The sequence below is a fragment of the Alosa sapidissima genome, chromosome 17 (assembly GCF_018492685.1).
Source record: "Alosa sapidissima isolate fAloSap1 chromosome 17, fAloSap1.pri, whole genome shotgun sequence".
In the NCBI taxonomy this organism is placed as follows: domain Eukaryota; kingdom Metazoa; phylum Chordata; class Actinopteri; order Clupeiformes; family Clupeidae; genus Alosa; species Alosa sapidissima.
This window is the reverse complement of record NC_055973.1, coordinates 23,049,562-23,071,405: the sequence shown is the minus strand read 5'-3', so window position 1 is coordinate 23,071,405 and position 21,844 is coordinate 23,049,562. Positions and strand designations below refer to the sequence as shown.

Below are 21,844 nucleotides of genomic sequence, written 5' to 3'. Positions count from 1 at the left end.
GTGTGTGTGTGTGTACTACATGCATATGCGTGTGTGTGTGTGTGTGTGTGTGTGTGTGTGTACTACATGCATATGCGTGTGTGTGTGTACTATATGCATACGTGTGTGTGTGTGTGTGTGCGTGTGTGTGTGTACTATATGCATACGTGTGTGTGTGTGTGTGTGTGTGTGTGTGTGTGTGTGTGGCTTGAGTAATGTTGGAGTGTAAACGGCATATGGGCTCCACTCCACTCCACTCCCCAGCAGGACACCACTGCGTCATCATTACATCATTATTACATCATGTCACACTTTGAAAACTTTGAGAACGCTGGAGAAATACTAGCCTGGGTGCCAGTCTGAACTTAGTCCCGCCCACAACATTTGAGGTCGTGAAGTTCGGTCTGGCATTACTCCATTGTGGAGCAACTATGCTCGCCCTAGATCGGGCAGACCAATCAAATCGGGCTTTACAATGATGGACAGGTGAGCAACAGTGCCTGTCATCTGAGCACGCTTAGAGGCCTATGTTTGAAACAAAAACGCTGTGGCTAGAAGGAGACATGGCTTTTAAGACCCCATAAGGAAAATGCATATTATTACTGAGGTTTTATCACTGAAAACAATTATTTCTGAAAACTTTGGCCAAAGTTGAGATGTGGGAAAACTCGTGGTTTCACTTTCATCAAGGTAAAACAGCTCTGTTGCATTGTGACATGTTGTCCCTCGTTCGTTTGAAATCTCTGATTGACCACCTGTTCGAGGGATTTGCGACAGCCTTTGTTTAACATGTTTGTAGCATATCAGTGTTCAACAGAATTATTTTTCAAAACGGAGGGGATATAGGCTATATCAGTTTTCCCTAATAGCCTACCCTAGGCTACTACGAATCTCTTAGATTTCGCTAATGAGTGTTGTAGGAGTTATTGACGGCATTAACTTTTACAAAAGACCAGAAAACAATGTTAAGGCATTTGTGGAGAAGAAGGATGGTTTGTGTGTTTTCTTCCTATACCTCAAGGTAAGCAATTTCGTTGCTCTGCGTTGCTCTGATTGGTTAGGTCTATCCAATTGAGTGCAGAGGCATCCCCCCCCTGTATCGGTTGAAACACGCCCCATAATTACATCCCAATGGAGCAGTATCAGACTCATATTCTTTTTTTTTTTTTTAGTATATTTTTTTGGGGCTTTTTATGCCTTTAATTAGACAGGACAGTGGAGAAAGACAGGAAGTGAGTGGGAGAGTCGGGGTGGGATCCGGAAAGGACCACGGGGCGGGAATCGAACCCGGGTCGCCGGCGTACGGTGCAGGAGCCCCAGCCAATTGCGCCACGGCTGGGGCCCAGATGCATATACTGACTAGAATTGAGTATGGCTATGTCAGGCTAGATAAATACTGGTGAAATACTAAAAAAAAAAAAAAAAAAGTTTGTTTTGGGCGCTTGTGTGAGTGCGAAAATACTGTATATGTGAGTATGTATATGAGTATGTAGATGTGTGTATGTATATGTGTGTATGTGTGTGTATGTATGTTTGTATGTATGTTTGTATGCATATGTGTATGTTTATGTGTGTACTGTATATGTGTGTGTGTATGTGTGTGTATGTATATGTGTATGAGTATGTAGATGTGTGTATGTGCGTATGTATATGTGTATGTTTATGTGTGTATGTATTTGTGTATGTTTATGTGTGTATGTATGTGTGTATGTTTATGTGCGTATGTATATGTGTGTATGTATGTGTGTGTATTAGAGGTGTGAATCTCTCATGTAAAAGACGATACGATTTGCATCTAGATACATGGGCAGTTGGGCACGATTCGATACAAGAAAAGATACATGTTTTAAAAAACGATTCAGTACGATTCGATGTGATGCGATTCGATGCAATTCGATGCAGTTCAAGAACGGAAAGCATTCTGAAAGATTTGTATGTGTGTATGTATATGAATATGTAGATGTGTGCATGTATGTGTGTATGTACAGTATGTGTATGAGTATGTAGATGTGTGTATATGCGTATGTAGATGTGTGTATGTGCGTATGTGTGTATGTATATGTGTATGTATATGTGTGATTGGCATCAGAGAAGGCACCATGGAAATTTTCTTCCAATAATCTGAGAAAAATGTGAATCTCTTCATGCACACAAACTGCTCTCTGTCCCATTTCCACAAATTCCACACGCAGAATAGTCATGCTCCACTTGTGATTCTCTCTCGTAAAATGTGCATAATAGACACACACACACACACACACACACATACACACACACTGCTGCAGGGTGGGTTTCACAATCCTGCTCTCCCTGTTATCAGCCTGCACCGCTGAAACACTGGGGATGTCAACGAAGGCCTGGGAACCATGTGTGCTCAGAACACACACACACACACACACACACACACACACACACACACACACCCTGCGTCCTCATCCCACTTACCACTAACACTGTTAGCAGTCAAATAAAACCCACGAGGAATAAACAAGAACTTAAACCATTTCAGATGAGAAGAGAAGAAAAGAGGATAGAAGAGAAGAGGATAGAAGAGAAGAGGATAGAAGGGAAGAGCAGAAAAGAAAAGAGAAGAGAAGAGGAGCGAAGAGAAGAGAAGAGAAGAGAAGCGAAGAGAAGAGAACATAAGAACAGAGGAGAGAAGAGAGGAGAAGAGGGGGAGAGAGGGGAAGAGAGGAGAAGAGAGGGTAAGAGGGAAAGAGAGGGGGAGAGGGGGAGAGAGGGGAAGAGAGGAGAAGAGAGGGTAAGATGGAAAGAGAGGGGGAGAGGGAGAGAGAGGGGGAGAGAGGAGAGAAGAGAGTGGGACAGGCAGGACAGAGAAAAAGACCAAACAACAGCAGAGAAACAAAAAACAAGCCAGTTTTGACTAAGTGCTTCCCTTCAGCACAGTGTGATGATGAATGAGCTCAGTGTGGCTTAACCCCTCGTGCTTAGAACTGAACCCAGAGCCACACACACACACACACACACACACACACACAGAGTGAATCTGTCTGGGCTCTTCTGAATGAATGGGGGCCTTTCGTATCCGCACACAGAGACAGACGCACACAGATACAGACATATTTTGTCTTTTAATGGGAGAGACAGGCCCATCTGGCTGTGTGATGGGGACCTCTGTCTGGACACACACACACACACACACACACACACACACACACACACACACACACACACACACACACGAGCTGAGGGCTGTTAGCGGGTTTAACCGCCATGAGCTACATGTAAACAACAACAACACACACACACACACAGAATAGTCAGGTTACGGTGATAGACACCTAACAACACACACACACTCACAGACTCACACACACACAGAAATAAAGGCAGTTGGATTGCCTTTAGCTCCTCAGAGGCTGTGTTTAATGATATGGTTACTCCTGGTTGGAATGCTATCATGCTAACCATTATCACCCTTGCCCTATCATACAGTATGCACCCCACTCGTGCACATTCATGCCCTATCAGATGCACCCGCCTCGTGCACACTCCTGCCCCATCATACAGTATGCACCCCACTCGTGCACACTCCTGCCCTATCAGATGCACCCCCACAGTGACTGCTGGGGCTGAGGGAGCATACCATAACTGCCAGGAGCCCAGTTAAAAACCACACACATCAATTAAGCCAGGAGTGTGTGGTGTGTGTTGGAGGGGGGGGGGGGGGGGGGGTAGGAGAACTGTCTCTGTGGAGTGATACAGTAGGTGAGTATAAAATAAAAATAAAAACCTGTCTGCCACTATGAGCAAGGCATTGTCTGCCAATATCTAAATGCCATATCTGATCATTAATATTGTGTGTAAGCTATATCTTTACAGTTTGCATAGTACAGCTAATAGGTATACTCCTACAAGAGGAGTGCGATGAGAAATTACAGAAAAAGGGAAGGTCATGAACTACTGACCAGTAGGGTCTTAGGCCGCCAGGCTTATCAGCTGGGAGGAATGAATGGGTTTGACTAAACTGACTCCCTTCTCCAGGCAAAGACATGCAGAGAATGTCAGACATAATTTCACAAAACTTAACATACCACGTTTGAATGGCCCATTATCTCAATCTATCAAAGTGACAGACATCTAAATCACACATAATTGTCTTTGTTTCTTGCTCAAAATGCAATTCAGCTGTAGCTGCATAATTATGAATCATTTTCTTGTTGGGATTTTCTCTTTTCACTATCAGATTGGTCGAAACTACAGCAAGATGGCACCTTGACCAACTAACTAATCTCCATCACCTCAATGACTGAGCCACTGGCCTTACTTCACCCCTCATTTACCACTGCATAAACTTACAATCTTATTATAAATCAACAAAACCCCATATTAAAATCAGCTCATACTTTGAATTTCCGAGTTCATATCTAAAACAAATCGTGCACTTCAGAAAAACTATGCAAAAGGTCCGAGGCACCTTTTATCTAATGTAAACAGTTTGAAAGACTCTGTTTATAATGGCTCCAAAGATAGATCCAAGCGAGCAAATAGCTGGTCTTGTTTAGCTTGGCCGGGCCAACACGATGCCATGGCCTTATAAAAAGCATTGCGTGGGATGCTAAAGTGCACCCTGCGACTAAACTGGCTCATGGCTACCCTGTTATTCAATTTCTCGCTCGTCTCCCCTCCTCCTCCTCATCGTCCCCTCCCTTGCGCTTGGAGTTCAGGGGTAATCTGACACAGATGTGAGCGCTCGGTGCTCCAGTCCTGCTGCATCTGTATTTTCAGACACACAGGCACAGAGATGGAGGCAGGAAGAACTTCCACAGCGTGGCCCAGAGCTCAGACACTGTCTATAACACGACCCCCCCCCCCCACTGGGGTATCTATCTGGGACTACAATAGGTTCAAAGGGGCATTCAGAGGTGTTTTTTGCCCCCCCCCCCCCAACCCAACCCTATAGTCCTCTATTGTCCCTTATTGTCAGTGTTCCTGGCTCTGTAAATGGCGGACATGGAGCATCGAAGGGGGGTCATCTGATTGCCAATCCCCAGAACTGTGGACCGGTCCAATGATGCTACAGTATTTACTTTGATGCACCATTGTGAGCTTTTTATTTGAGCCTTTAGTCATTCATTTGGTACAGGAAATGAGTGATGTTTCTTACAGACGTATCTGAAGGTGAATTTGCATGGTAACGGATGCATCCATGTAGATAGATAGATAGATAGATAGATACTTTATTGATCCCCAGGGTAAATTTAAGAAAGATGTGATTCCATGGGATGCTTTTAAATAAGGCAGACCCAACAGGCATGGAGTTGGATCAAAGAGAAAGTTCTAGAAAGTGGCGAGGACAATAGAGGACTGTGGACTCGGTTAGCCCGACCAACAAGTAGACGGGAGGACAACTCCCCTCTGCTGCGAGCCAACAGGAAGGGGCCGATCAATAACTTCCAACCACCTGATTCCATCCAGCGAGAGAAACAGAGTCTGAGTGAGAGAGAGAGAGAGAAGTGGAGAAAACATCCCACCACAAAGCACGAGAACTGATGCCAGTTCGGCAAGCTTACATAACGCTCAACGAGTTCGTAAAACCCCCGGCCACAATTGCACGCTGTGGAGGCAATTAGAAGCAGCAAGCCGATTGGCCAAGGCCTCATGAAACAAAGAGGGAAAAAAACAACTGTTTGGCAGCTCTGATGCACAGGAGTTAGTTAGTTAACGCTTGGCACCGTCACTGCAAACAGCACAGGCTGCACTCAGTGACCCCCACCAATTACCACATACCGTACAGCTTCTAATTGATTTGGCAGGGAGATGTGTTCTTCACAGCCCTGTGACGGGGCAGGCTTACGATAAACCGACTGAGGTGGCAGATACAATAGCAGACGAGTCAGACGAACAATGACAATGACTGTGATTAATTAGCCCGTCCATCAGAGGGACGCTAGCCACGTTGATTAGTCACTGTTGCTTTGCGGAGGAGAATGGAGAATAACGGAAGTAGAGGAGAAAATAGGAGGTGGAGAGGAACTATGGGAAAATGACAAGTCATTCAGCAAGCAGACAGTGGCAGAAAGAACGAGATGAAGAAAGTAAGACAGAGAGAGAGAGAGAGACAGAGAGACAGAGAGAGAGAGAGAGAGAGAGAGAGAGAGAGTGAGAGAAGGAGGAAGAGAAGCCCAATAGAAACTCCTTTCGCGAGGCCCCTTCCTTCCTTCACACAAGTGTGTAAAACCCCCACACACTGCCCGAAAGGCGTGACCCTTGTTTGCTGTCGGATACAAATGCAGAAAAGAAAAACAAATGAGGACAGCGAGAAGCAACAGCAGGCTGCCGGCCAAGGAGTGTGAATCGAGTCCGGTCGAGTCCAGTGGTCTCTACCCGCGGCAACACCAGCCACCAGCCAAAAGCTGGTAAAATATGAGAGTGGCTGGTAGATTTCAGACACAACATAACGATCTACTATTGAGTGGATTTAACCATTTATCTGTCAGCAGCTGCTAGATTCACATCTGACAAAGTTCCACTTCCAACCCTGGGTGGCTGCAGCTGTGACTCTGCCCTGCCGCACATGGGAGCCAGCATTCCCAACGTTCCCGACGTTCCTGAAAAGCAGAGCGGAGCTCACCTGGACCGTCCTCGTCCTCCTCGCGCAGAACGTTGTTGTCGTCCGCGTCGTCACGCGATGACTTCGCTCCATCCTCCACCGGGACCACTGTGAAGCTGGTGGGCATTTTCATACCACCTAGGCTACGCCTCACTCTGGATATTCAGTGTGTGTGTGTGTGTGTGTAAGTGTGTGTGAGAGTGTGACCACGTCTCACACACCTCCCCCTCGCTGCAGACCCCCTTATCTCTCCCTGCCTGTGCTTCTTGTTTGGCTTGGTGCGTACACACACATACACACTCTCTCTCTCTCTCTCTCTCTCTCTTTCTCTCTCTCTCTCTCTTTCCCTGTCTCTCTCACACACACACTCTCTCTCGCAGCTCTGCTCTGCGAAGTTCTCCGTTTTGCCCCTGTCTCTCGGAGACCGAGGCCTCATGTGACCAGCCCTTGTCCTAATAAGGAGTGTGTTGGGCCCCGCCCTACGGACCGGCCTCCCCACAAACACACACACACACATGCTGGCGAGTTGCCTCCCACTCCTGCTATCAGAGATGGTCCCGGCTGGAGACAGGAGTGAAAGCAGGCTGCTCTCCCAGGCAGACACACACACACACACACACACACACACACACACACACACACACACACACACACACACATCCTGCCAGCATTCTGAAACTACAGGATTGATTAGCTTAAGTGCCTCCACTTACTGACAGGACCATGCCAGTGATCACTACTGGAAATAAACTACTCAGTGTCACAGGAAAGCACACACACAGAGAGACACACCTAGACCCCAAAACACAACTCACAGAGGACACTGTGCAATGCTGTAGGAAAACTGAGATTCCTGCGTTAAACTAACAGACATCAGAGAAGACACATACACAGACACGGCCACAGACAAACAACAGCAGAACTGACCTAACAGCATTTTAACATTACGTAACAGACCCTCACAAAGACCAAACTCTCCACTGTGCTAAAATGACAAGAGATGTAGGGCGTGGCTATCTAGCACCCAAGCTTCCTACGATGATGGCTGAAAATGCAACACTTCAGGACTGACGAGGTCATATTTCAGTGAAAGCAAAGCCTGTATGCTGATGATCTCATCTTGGCTGGGATTAACGTCTGGTGGTTGTTACCTGTTTGTGTCCATCTCTGCCACAGATTGTGATGCTGCAAAGGGCAAAGGCCATTGACACTAGGTCATCATCTAGTCTATTCCTCTTGACTGATTGGTTCAGATAACTAGCCTACAATGTAGTTTAGTTTAGTGCTTGACTAGTTCACATTTACCACAAGTGATGCTAATTTACTATCTTAGGTGTGGCCAATCGGGTCTACACAGCTATTACTGTAACAGCTAGCTTCTGACGTATTGGTATGAATCTACTATGAATCATGAGAAATATTGAAGGCATGCATGATTCTATGTCTGCCAGTGACACAAAAGCAATGCCTTCACTGACCAATCGAAATTGATATGTTCACAGAGCTATGTAGGCTAATGCTCGGGAATACGCAGCCATATACAGGAAATATACAAACATAACAGGGCTCAACTTTTAAAAGTGGTTAAAAGTGATTGCCAGCTTGGCAACCAGGCATGAGGTTTTGATTGCCAAAGCCAACCAAATATGGTTGCCAATGTGGTAGCAAGGGCAACCGGGCAACCATTAATGTCGTGCCCTGAAATTGAACACAATTTACAAATAGGACAGGTGCTGAACTAAAACAGATTATTGTCCAAGTTTGAATGCAGAGAAAACATTGTGATTTTGACCCCATGTTAAGGTTAGCTATCCACAAGACCTCATGTGGTTTCTGTGTTCTGAGAATGAGAATTGCCAATTTAAATGTGGTTTTAGCAAGGATGATCCTCCACAACGATGATGATCTCTTCCTGGGAAAGTTGCTTGGCGAGCAATGCGTGGTTACTGGTTACAGGCGATACATGGAATGATCATCAGGCTTGGCTTGATCTGAGAGCTGGAGCTTATGAATCTGGAGCATACAATGGGAATTTGGAATTTTCCCAAAGACCTCTCCAACATCTCCATCATATTTTTCAGATCTTTCTTGATTAATTTCATCACACATCTTGAATTTCCCCTTGTGAATCAATAAAGTATCTCTATCTATCTATCTATCTATCTATCTATCTACATAGAGTGCTGTGTAAAGACCGATTATCCTCTGGACACATTAAACCCTATACAGTATCTATCTAAATTGAAACAAACTAGGTAACAAACTGGAGCACAGTGTAACCTGGTTATGCAGAGAAATTAAAAACAAACATGGGGCAGCAAGTCCACACCTCCTATTTTAAAGACTACAGTAGATGCAATAACCCTGAACGCATTTGACCAGCCAGTTCCACCCCATTTCTGTGACCGATACTGTATGAATAACTCGGACTAAGGCTATGTCGGAAAGTTCATTGTGTGTCTTCCTCCTCCCTGGTAGTTTTGGTAGCACTTCTACTAGGAAAACTGAAAAGCTCCAGGATCTTTCAGCACCGGAGAACCAAACAACGGGAGGAGGAATGAGAACTGGGGCCTTGTTGTGCTGTCTCAGATAAACCTGGTGGAATTTCCAATCAGACCTTAACTGATTCGGAGAGAGTGAAGAGCCTATTCTAAACAGGCGCCGGATGCCAGAGGACAAAGAGAGACAGAGGACAAGCTCAGGAGCTGAGTGAGGAGATGAACAATGCTGGGAGCCATCGGGCATCTTTCCCTCCGACAAAAACCAACAAGCCATTTTAAAGTGTTTACTGCCCTGGCAGCCGTCCTCTAGTGTGATGTCTGCGACGACAGTTTTCTGACCCCACTGCAGACTTTTGAAACAAATCTCTTTGTGGAGAATCTATATCCCCTATTCCGGACACAACAGTCCCACAATGCCTCTCCCAGAATAGCTGGAGCGCTATCAGGAGACATCCGTCCGACGGAGGAGATAGGATTTCTAATGCATCCTGTTATCCTGGGACAGCATTCTGCCTCTCAGGTTGAGATGCAGTCTTAAAGGCTGACAGAGTCTCATTCATAGCTGTGTTAACTCATCGTCGAATCGGACAAAAGCAGAAGACAAGCTTGTGTGTCTACAGTATGGACATGTCCTATGTATACAGACACAGGTGCCAGATTTAAGAAAAAGGACAAAGATCTATTCACAAACAAAGATGCACAAATATCCTTTGTTGTGTAGTGACTATTTGAGAGCCATGATTAGTTTGACTTTGTTCTTTCACGCCTGCGGTAGGTAGGAGATTATCCTTCCTGCTTTGCATCTTTCAAACAGAGAGGGTTTTAAGTACCTCAAACAGAGGGTGCTTTCACTGCAAACAAATCAAGACTGAGAAAGTGTTGCAACCCACAGGCAAATGCAAATGCATGAATGTAAGCAAATGGTGAAAGTAAACAAAGGTCACTGCGCCATCACCCCCGCGCTGCAACATCACTGATTTTGTAACTGCAGGTTGACCTTGCGGTGACTTTTAACCCTGAAACCATGAAGTGATGGCTGCAAGGCCGACGACCCTCAGGGACTACAAAAAACTGACCAGACTGGCATGCACAAGAGCTGGAATGTCATGAGAAACACCAGTCTATCTGACTGGTTGCAGGGTTAAGAAGCTCTGAGAAAAAGAAAAACACGTCTATGACCTTAAATGATCTGTCTTACATAGCACTCTTTGCTTTGCTTTGGGGTATTCTGATGACGGTGTGTCAAAATGCCAGACATAATAAATTCAAGGCTTTTTCAGAGGTATGCATGTGTGTTTACATGTGCATGTGCATGTGTGTGTGTGTGTGTGTATGTGTGTGCGTATGTGTGTGTGTGAGTATGTATGTGTGTGTGAATGGAGGTTTGTGTACAGATATTCAGAAATTCTAGGATGTTTACAAGGTAAACGGGACCTCCCTATTATCTGATGCAATTGTCTTCCTCAGTGTATTATCTGATGTACACTGAGGAAGACAATTGTCTCAACATCATGGAGAGGATGGGGGAAGGGAGGGGATGAGAGGGTAGAGAGAGGGAGAGAGAGAGAAAGAGGAATGAGAGAAAGAGAGAAAAAGAGACAGAGGGAAAGAGAAAGAGAAAGAGAGAGAGAGAGAGAGAGAGACAGAAAAGGGACAAAAGGGGGAAAAGGGAGAGTGAGAGAGAGGGGGAGGGAGAGGGGGGAGGGGGACTGATTAATGGTTATAAATATGGTCTGGCCTAACAATGACTGTTGATTACTAACGATGATAAGATGATGAACGACAACCAAGAATGCTAATTGTGGAGGTTGGGATTTAAAGGCAGTCTGTGAAACTGCCCCCCCCCCCCCCCCCCCAAATAAATAAATAAATAAATAAATAAATAAATAAATAAATAAATATAAAATAAAAATAGTGCCTCACACCAACCCATAAACAATTTCCATCTTCACGTGGAAGGGTCAAAGAGGCCACTTGAGGTTCCCTGATAAAGAGCTGGACACCACACAGGATCAGTACTACAGCATAAGCTCCGTGATGATATCTCACTATAACAGCATGTGAACATTTTAAATACCTACTGTATAGTGAGAGACAGAGAGACAGAGAAGCACTCTGGTGGAGATGTGGACAGTTTTAAAGAAACAGAGTGTGCAAGTGTAAGGTTGTGTTTAGGAAAAACATCATCATGTACTTGGTGAAGTATAAATAACATGTTGGTTGTACAGTGACATTACTTGAAGACTCCAGTCTACGGTCCATCATGGCTACGGAGAGTCCAATTTCTACAAATGGATCATAACTAAGTTAAGCTCTAAGCCCTTGATCACATCTCAAGCTAAGAGTATTAATATTCCACTGCAATTATGCTACTCAAATGTTAAATGCCAGTGTTCATGGTTGTACGTTTCCATTAGATATACATGATGGGTAAATCACTGTATAGCTTGCAGACTCCTTTGTTTTCTTTTGTTTTTGTTTTTATCATTTCATATTTAGCCAGTTCATGTCCACAATGAAAATATAAAATCCATTTGTGCTGCTGGCCAACTTCTGCAAGCTTGAGAAAAAGTAGCACACTGCTGCCACCATCTGGCCATTTTGGGAACTGACTTTCTGATAGTGGAAATGTGATGTTTTCAAGCAACTGTGTAGACCTAAAAAAAAACCTATTACTAAAAAAGAGTGTGAAGATTACATTAAGGACAAAAAAAACAATGTAGTCTACTCAAACATGAACTAGCACAAAAAGCTTTCACAATGACAATGATTATTTCAATCAAAATATTAACTCATGAAACAAGCACATAAATATAAACATAAACAAACATTACAAAAAATAAAGTGGAATAAATGAATCTGATAAATCTGATTGCGTAAGTCTGGCAATGTAATTTCTCCATTACACCACAATGTTTCCAAGCAAAACAGCACTTCCTTCGTCACATTGTTACACTTCCATGACATTTTACAGGTGGAAAATTCCACCTTCTTTGACTGAATAAAAGTTGACCTCCATCTTTAAATGGCCATTGCATGCAACAAAATCTGGGGCAATCTACTCTGAGGCAAGAGCACTTTCACAGAATTGCTGAATAGCTGTTTTGTACAATTTCCTGTTGAGTTTCTCTGTTCCTCAAATAGACCTAAGGGGTGGTTGGATGGAGGAAGGCCATCGGTGTGGGATACAACAAAACGCGCAAAAACTTGTCGAAACTGGTTTACAAGGGCCAGACAGACATATTAGATGTCTCCACAAAAATGTCTATTACGCGTGAAAACTGCTGCGCACGCTGAACCTCACTATTCTTGGCATCTGGGGTTCAGGGGCTTCCGTAACATCGGGGGGTAGTGGAGGTGGGCGTTGGTGACGCTGGTGCGTTTATAGTGCAGATGCCGTGGGGCTCGGATATCGCCGTGGTGACCCCCGTGCACGCAGGCGGAGGCTGTTAGGGGCTGCTCAGCTGTGTGGCCACCAGCACGAGCAGATCAGGTGACCCCGGGGGGGGGGGTGGGGGGTTCTGTGGGGCAACAGAATGCGGCGCACCACTGGAGAATTCCGCGCTGACCGTGTGAGTGAGGGGACGGGGACGAGCGCAGCGCTGTCACACACTCAGTGCGGACACTGGGAGAGGCTTCCTGAAACAGGCACCAGGGCGGGGTGTGTGTGTGTGTGTGTGCACATACGTGGCTATTTGTGTCTGTGTGCATGTGTGTGTGTGTGTGTGTGTGTGTGTGTGTGTGAGTGAATGTGCACATACGTGGCTGTTTGTGTCTGTGTGTGTGCGCGTGTGTGTATGTGGCTCTGTGTTGTCTGTGTGCATGACATGTGTTTGTATACGTGTATATGTATGTGTGTGTGTGTGTGTGCCTGCATGTGCATAAGTGTGTATGAGCATACATTGTATGCACGTATGATTCTATGTGCTTGTGTGTCTGTGTCTGTGACTTGCATGCGTGCGTGCATGCGGGTATGGAAATGAAATAAGGAGGTCAAAATACCCACCTTCTCGTGCCAGAGTCTTAACTCATTAAGATGTACGAGTCAACAGTGAGTGCTTCTCTGTCCCTCTGTCAATACCCACTGAAAGGCTTCCCTGAGCCACTGTGATCGCAGCAGCAACTGAAACCATTTGCAACATTGACACCAAATCAGCTCAGCCTATCTAGGACGCTGCTGGAGTTAATATAGCGCTGTATTATCCAGGGCGGTGAGCCATGCGATCGCACTATGGATCCCGTTTCCTGTGTGAAGATAAATGAGTCGACGGGGTCCAGCGGGCGCAACGACAGTGTCCATGGAGCCATCTGATAGGCTGGCCTTAAACACACAGCAGAGATCTCATTAGCTTTGCTATAGTGACACTGAAAAGAACGAGTACACACGCTGTGGTGCAAACTGTACTGACTGAGCCCAGGGTTTACACATCACAACAGGACACTGTCTGAGTGTGTGTGTGTGTGTGTGTGTGTGTGTATGTCTGTGTGTCTGCGTGTCTCTGTGTATGTATATGTGTGTGTGTCTCTGTGTGTGTATGTGTGTGTGCGCTTGTGTGTGTGTGTGTGTGTGTGTGTGTATGTGTGTGTGTGTGTGTGTGTGTGTGTGTGTGTGTGTGTGTGTGTGTGCAAGACACTGATAAAGAGGTTAGAGTCTGTAAAGAATGCCGACACACTCACAGGAAGGTCTAAGTGTGCACAAGAGCCCAACAGAGGCGAGGGCAGAGAGAGAAAGATCACCCATAACTTAATTTACTTCTCTCCATGCTTCTCCTCTGAGTCAGGCCCAGGCTGGCTGTTACACTCGGGGACTCCCGTCTCGCCCCTCCTCCCCTCCCCACTCCTCTCAGGAGGGATCCTGGCGATCCACAAGCCACAAGCGTGCGTGGAGCTGTGGAGCTGTGGTGCCATGGGGCTGCCGTGATCTCAGGAGGGCATGCTGGGTAAGATGAGTCACCACACCGTCATTAGTATGGTGTGGTGGAAAAACATACAAACAGCCTTCCGAAAGGCCAACAAATGCATAAACAAGTCGAGAACACAACCCAAGGCTAGAGGCCTATTATGAAAGCTAAACAGGAAGAGTGAGAGAGAGAGAAAGAGGGTAATGGAGTTTGCGTGAGGTGCTGAGGAGAGTTAAAGAGAACCATAAAGCCACAAAGCCTACAAGTATGAGAAGGTGGTTTGAGAACATGTCTGAAGGTATCATCAAACCAGGAGCTGAGAAAATATATATATAGAGAAAATCCACACAGAGTGATGCCCTTGACAGAATTTGATGAACAAAACATCAAGGATAATAGTAAATGAATGAAATTAGTCATAATAACGGTCATATTACAGTTTTGGTATTACATAGTGTGATGAGCACAGTTGTTATTGCTCTGCCTCCTGGCTGTCTCCCGTAAATAGGGAGAATCAATAGACAGCCTCTCTAAGCACGGGCTGTGATGCATAACCTAAAGTAAACCTGCCCATTACAGTAGGGTCATTAGAGACCGACTGCTTACCCCTTCAGGGGAACCGGTTACCGGTATAGATTTATGGCTGCAGATGACCCTGAGGTAGGGCTGCTGAATCTCCTAGAGATTCTAAGCTAGAGATAGAACTAGCTTATCTACCTGACCTAAATCTACAAAAAAAAAATACTTTTACACCACACTAACGGTCTACGTCAGTTCAGGGACGTTTTAGAAGGCATCTTAGTTTGAGAGCCAATCCTTGCTGGAGCAAGCCCATGCAGAGGAGGCCATCCTACAAAAGCAGAGGAGGCCAGCCTCCTCAAATCTACAGAGTAGAGATATAGGCAGTTACATAGATATGCTCACAGTAGTCAGCGTTCGGCCCTGATGGCTTCAGCATGCTCATGAGAAGAGCGATATGCCCTTGTCAGCTGCCAAACGTCTAAAGAGCACAGTTAGGTAGATCGGTTCACCAAAGGCAGTGTTATTCTCAGACGGCTGAGGCGAGTTGTTGAGAGTAGAGATGGCTGGAGCGTGTTATTGAGAGGAGACAGATGCACTCATCAGCTGCCTAAAGTCTAAAGATCACAACTAGGTAAATAGAATCCCACCGACCAGTGTTCTGCTCAAAAGGCTGGAGTGTTTTGCTCAGATGGCATCAGCATATTGTGGAGAGTAGAGATACATGTGCCAATCAGTTGCCTGAAGTCTAAAGAGTACAGTTAGGCAGATTGGCTCACACCGGACAGTGTTACTCTCAGGTGGCTGGGTGATGGCCATTTGTTGAGAAGAGATGGCTGGAGTGGGTTGTTGAGAGGAGGGATCTCCCCTAATCAGTTGCCTGAAGTCTAAAGATCACAGCTAGGTACAGTAGATAGGCTCACACTGGCCAGTGTAATTCTCAGATGGCTGGAGTGGTTTGCTCAGATGGCAGCAGCGTGTTTTTGAGAAGAAAGCGTGTTGTTGACAAGAGAGCGAGTTGTTGAGAGGAGAGAGAGAGAGGCTCCTCAGGGCCCTCTCCCTCTCCCCTGATTTCGCCTTTCCGGCCCGCCCTCCTCTTCTCCTCTCCTGCGGTCATCCCACATCCCCCGCTTTCTCTTGTAGTCATTGTTCGTCTCCTCCTTTCTCGCATTCAATCCCTGCTATACATGCTCTATTGAAGGATAAAAACTCACTATCTTACATAAGTCAGCAGTACAGTACAGTACACAGAAATATTAATATAAACCATACACAGCAAAACGACATATCTAGCAAAGAAGAAAAAAATAGCCTAGGCTTAGACAAATATTTTCACTGCTTATTTGTATTGCTTAGGCCTGCCTAATCATTCACTTCTCCTGCCACTTTATTCTCTGATTCCCCAGGCTTTAAAAGACAGACAATAAAGCATTGTGAGAATATCCAACTCTAACCCATGCTATATCAGAACCAGATGCAGACGTGTCACACCTGGCTATTAGGCTATCTGTGAACAGGCAACAGGTACTCCCAAAGACTTCATTCAACAGAAGAGGACATGAAGAAAAAGGCATGAGAAAAAAACTAGCCTATAGCCTATGCATTCGAACTGAATGCATTTTCCTATGCCATGCTAAGTAGTAAATGCCAGAACGCAGGAGATGTCAAGGGCACAGCAAGCTTAACCATATTTCATCAATCCATCGGGGAAGCCTGTAACCCTCTCACAGAGTCCTAATCCAGCCCTAATGACGGCAGGCAGGCCTTCTCACACTGGGATAATTAGTCTGACAGAGTCTGTGCTGCCTTGCCAAGACTTTCATATCTCCGTAGCAAATGAAGGGGATGGATTGGACTCTCAGTGTTGTGGTGGAGCAGCGGTCGGTAGTGATGTTAAATAGTCTGCTAAATCCCACTCATATCATATTACTTAGCCTACTGCAGTCATGACATCAGACAGAAAACACACTCATTGTCTAACTCACTGCAGGAATGAAGTGGGGTGGGTCTTATTTCAAAACAAATGTACAGTCGCAGGTGTACTCGCAACACCAACCACCATTCACACACCAGCCACCATTCACTTCCCATTTGGTCACGTGACGTGCAAGTAGGGCTTGCACTGTAGTGTCTCCATAAGCATACACTGAAGTAGTCTAAACGTCTTCCACAAATGTTGTTTCAGAGGTATTCAGATGCGCAGAGATCTTGGGAAAGCCTTTGAGTAAGTCAATAATATAGATGATCACTAATAAGAAGCAACCAACAAATACACATTCCTGAAATCTTTAAAGCAACACCAAAGAACTTTCCCTCTGTCGCACGCACGTTATTTGTTTATCCAGCACCGGCTTTGCAAATAACGATGTCCACAGACAAGGTAGAATATGTTGCACGATTTATGAAAGTACGATGTATTGCGACATCAGATGCAAGTCAAATTTGTAGTTTCTTATGTCTCATTCCATCGAACTGTATAGATCCGCTACCCGATCTGGCAAACTTACATACTGTAGTGCGGTTATAGCCGATAGAGGGCTGCAAAGCGAATGCAGAAGTGCCGTTCACCCTGTTACAAGTTGATGAACCACTGAAACGATTTTGGAAACATTATTTTAAGGTACAAAAAACTCTTTGGTGTTGCTTTAAGTAATGGAAATGTCTATTCAAGAAGCTCGATGGTGTTATAAGCACCCATCGTCGACTTCAAGGCAGCGCTGCGACCGTCAACTTCAAGGCACCTACTGTAACCCTAACCCTAACCCTAGTGCCTTCCATGCAGCGCTGCCTGGAAGATGACGTTGAGGGCTTAAAACACCATCGTGCATTCAAGACAGGGAGACAAATTTAAAATGATGGGCAACATGCAAAGTCAGGCAACAAGCAAAATGTCTCATGCATGAACTAAAGTTATCATATTGCGTATGGGAACATTAAAATTATGTTAGCCCTAAGAATCTTGCTCATGGTATTACATTAGCAAATAGATATCACCCAATTATACCTCTCAGCAAATACTAGAGACTAATACAGCCTAGAGCTGTGCAATTAATCACAATTAAGTTTCAATTTAGATTAGCCTATGCCAACTATTAGGAAAACAACACAATCAAGATACAACGACTAACCCCTTATTTTCCGTATTGAGCTGCATTCTGTGTGTGAAAAGTGCTATAGAAATAAAGCATATTATTATTACCATTATTATATTCTGTTTCGCGACAATGCTCTCATTTTGTCATGAGTTATAAATCCAGCGTAACCTACCCCTTTCCTTTAGGGTGTTAACTGTTTTAAATGTTTTATTCCCCCCATTTATTTTCCCATTTGTTTTTTAGTTTATGTTTTTGAAAGTTCAGAAAATGGATGGTGTTTCCAAAATCATTGAGTAATCATATTAATCATAGTAATCATAAGCATAAGCATGACCTCAATATTGAAAATATTTATGTTAATTAAACATAATTATGATCTTTGCCATAATTGATAAGCCCTAATCCTACCTGCAGACACTCAGGTCCCTGGAGAGATTTGTCAACAATGCCAAGCAGAAACAGGCCCGCTTAAAACGATGCTCCACATGGCCTGCTGAATGGTGACATAGAGGTGTGGTGCAGTGAGTGCCCACCAACAAAGGCATAGCCTCAAAAGGAAAAGCAAACAGACCCCCTGGGGAGACATGGCCTAGCACCACACAGCAGGAAAGGTCAGAGCGATTGCTTCGTCTCGTTACAGCTCTTTTCTGGACAAAACAAGATTACCGTGGCTAAATGACTCAAAATGCAATTTGGAGATGTTGAACAGAGGTTCATATATGCCAAGCCTGGGCCAATCTGTGAGTGTGTGTGTGTGTGTGTGTGTGTGTGTGTGTGTGTGTGTGTGTGTGTCATATACTGTACTGTATTAGCGTGTGTCAGTGTGTGTGTGTGTACGTGTGTGCACATGTGTGCGTGCACGTGTGGGTGCGTGTGTGCGTGTGTGATGGTCCGTCAGTCAGCCTTTTGTCTTATCTTTCACAGACCTAAACGATGCAGATTAAATCACAGCAAAGTGGAGGAAAAAAACATTTTCAAAGGGCTGAAGAAGAGCTCATCTAAGGACCACTTAAGTGTCTGGTTGAAAGCAAATCCCGTTATCCCTGACCCTCTTCTGACTGAGATCAGACAGCTGCTGAAATATGCCTCCAAACACTCCCCCCCCCCCCCCCCCCCCCCCCGTCATATTTTCAGCAATGAGCAATTACAGCGCTGAGACCAATCTCATTACCCCATGCTTCATGACACAAAGCAACCTTGCTCTACCCAACGACTAATTCAATTAGACAATCCAGTAAACCCAAGACCAGAGAGCTATCGGCCCTGAAAAATCCATTCTGTGGGTTTTGAAGGAAGACTACTCCACGAATACGAGAATACGATTCCAAAATCCTCTCTCAAAGCAACGCCCTAGTTCTTTTACCACAAAATAGTGGCTTAGAGATTGCCGATGCGCAGACGTGTCATTGCTGTCACTGGCTGGAGCATGACCCCTTTTTGTCAGTTTTAGACTAAAGGGTCATTCACACCAGGAACGATAACAATAACTATAACCATAACGATAAAAGCGTCCACACTGAACAACGATAAACAAAGTCTGTCCTTGTGTTAATGAATGTGATGGCTAAAATTTAAGGGGCTCTGATTGGCTATTAGCTTTTTATCTTTCTCAAAATCGCTCTGAAAGTGATTTCGGAGCATTATCGTTCTTCATCTCGTTATCGTTATAGTTTATATGTGAACATTGTCATTCATATTGACGAGAACGATATTTGTTTAGTTATCGTTAGCGTTCTTGGTGTGAATGACCCTTAATTGGGTACCTCCTTAGCACTTAATGGGTACTTAGTAGCTCGGAATTTGGAATGAAAAGGGGAATTCCTACATCATGTTACTTCAAGCCTTAATCTCACAGGCCTTCAATACATCCCAACCCAAGTCTGAGGAGTGAAATAAGTGAGTGTCAGGAGGTTGATGACCAGGACAGACGTGTCCGGAGGTGATCACCAGAGACAGGGATTCCAGCGAAGGGGCCATGTTGGAACATGTTGATCCCAGCTTTTTCCACGCGGCCGCATCTGCTGTGCGTTAAGGATGGTCAGGCAGGTTGTGATGAGAACCTCACTTTGTGTGACTCAAGTGGGCTTTAAGGCTGGGGCCGCCCTCAGAGGACGGATGATATAATATCATTACAGATAATTTAACAATACTCACCAAAGTTTCAACCCGGCTCTTACAAACTATATGACTCTTTAAGTATTCTGAGGTATCATTCATTGCCCTACAGAACACCACTCAGTAAAGTTTCACAACACAGCTGACTTTTACAAACTTTACCTCTAATGGGATCAATGACTGAAAAAGTCTTTTGATTTATCGTGGGGTCTCTTGACATCACACCAACAAGGGTGCAAGGGGTTTTTACAGTGCCACTGTCAGTTCCCCTTTATGTCTGTGTCAGTAAGTAGTCCATTGTCTAGCTGAATGAAAAAAAGCTTTATTTTTTCCTATTTGCTATGACTTCGCTCACTTTTGAACACAGCGGCATTTCTGTCCATATTGACAGGGAGAGATAATTTACGACAGCTGGAACTTTCTACCGGGGGAACGGGGTGTGGCGGGGCATTAGGGGACTGAAGTTGATTCCAAGCCATGCTTTGGCTGTAGCGGAATGGAACACCCAGGTAATTCCCATGTGCTTGAGTGTGGAAAGTGGAAAATAAACTCAAAAACAAGTCCGAGCAACAGTTTTAATCCGTCTTTTCCAAAGTCACCAATAGGTGACATAAAACCATTAGCCTAATTTTAGAGCTCCATGTCACTTCTGGTTGCCAACGTCTCTTGTTGGTCATGAACACAATGGAATGTCCACTGCTCCTGAATATAGATCTATGGGAATCAAAGCCAGTGGCCTGGGCATGTTAATTGCTTTGCCCAAGTGTATTCCAGGAACACCTTATGCTATTATGTGTAATGTCACATCTTAAAAAAAGGGAAATGACACACACATTCCTTTTTCCATTGTATGGTATGGAGTGACTTGAAAGGCTGGGTGAGTAATCAGCACATGTGACATCTTCTATTAAAACCAAAACTTGAACAATGAAATTACATGGTGTCCCGACTGGCAGATGGTGAAGTCACAGCCAAAGGTGGCGACAGACTGGTGTGAGCTTGGGCCAAGGGCTCCAGGGACAGTTGCTTTATACAAAAGCATGGGAGGCGTCCTGTTGTGGAAGCCCAATGGTACCCAATCTGCCTTGCACTGACATAAAGCCTTGTATTACATGTAGTAGACAATTACCAAACTACAATAGTGCAACTGTACTGCACTCCAAATCATTTAAACTCTACAGAGCAATGAGAATGTTATTATTATTATTATCATCATTATTGTCATTCTGTTTAGCTATATAAGGCTATAGACCTAGACACAGGCGTATTTGCTTAGCCGTCATGTATGCCTTGATCATCAGCACATGTGGAACCCGTTATGTAACACCTACTTTGCAGCCGATGAGCAATTTGCTAATCACCAAAGCAACTTTACCCTGGCAACGTTAGCAGGGGATACGACTTACATGGTGCTGTCAGAGCAGGTGATGGCAAAAGACAGGTTTGCGAACAGCAGTTCTCAAGTTATTTAAACTTTTTTCGAAAGAGAGTTGATCTTACCGTACTTGTTGGGCTCTCTGCTGTATTCAAGAATTGGAATTACGCCTTGATTGTCAACAAAATCACCCCCCGCTCCTCCTCCTCCGTCGTCAGGTACATAGTCATCGACTTCTTCCCGGGTTTCATTGTCACCCTGCCCCACGGGGATGACCACAAACCTTTCCGTCATGTTTCTTCACTCTTGCCCGACCGTTCTCGGACCCTCTTGATCAAAATATAACTTCAGGGACCACACGGTTTACCGCTATGAGTCATACCAACCAATCTGAGCCGGGGTGCGCGGGCACAGGCAGCACAGAACAGCACACAGCGTATGATGTGTGTGGGGACACACGCGTGGATGATCCATGGATTGATCATACAAAGGGCGTGCGCTAGTCGAGTTTACCGGCGCCTGATTGGCTGAAGTACACGCGAGTTGGTGTCAATCCGCGGCAGATACAAATCAGTGGGAGGTTCGGAATATGAGGCACGAGCAGCAGCAACCGGAGCTAATGTTCGGGAACTGTCTTCCCCATGCTCATCCTATTAGTCAGGGGGTCTAAATGGTTTCTGTGGGTTTGAAATGTTAATTTTTGGAGTGGTTGGACTGTCTTTAGAGTTCATTGAACATGGAGAAAAATTATGTCTCCATTTTTTTTACCTGTTTCAACCCTATTT

The 21,844-nt window shown here is 44.9% G+C and overlaps 1 protein-coding gene across 6 annotated transcripts in view; it reads right to left on the bottom strand.

Annotated features, from left to right (window-relative positions):
• slc12a7b (solute carrier family 12 member 7b) overlaps positions 1-21,516 on the bottom strand; it is a 77,599-nt gene extending 56,083 nt beyond the window's left edge. For 2 of the 6 annotated variants that reach the window (XM_042067260.1, XM_042067258.1), the window contains exon 1: positions 6,575-6,961. In XM_042067260.1, coding sequence (XP_041923194.1) covers positions 6,575-6,686 — 112 coding nt within the window. In that variant the 5' untranslated portion in view covers positions 6,687-6,961. Of the gene's footprint in view, positions 1-6,574; positions 6,964-21,184 lie in introns of those variants that run through there. The other 4 variants (XM_042067257.1, XM_042067256.1, XM_042067255.1 and 1 more) reach the window with 4 other exon arrangements.
• Between the last annotated feature and the right edge of the window lie 328 nt (positions 21,517-21,844).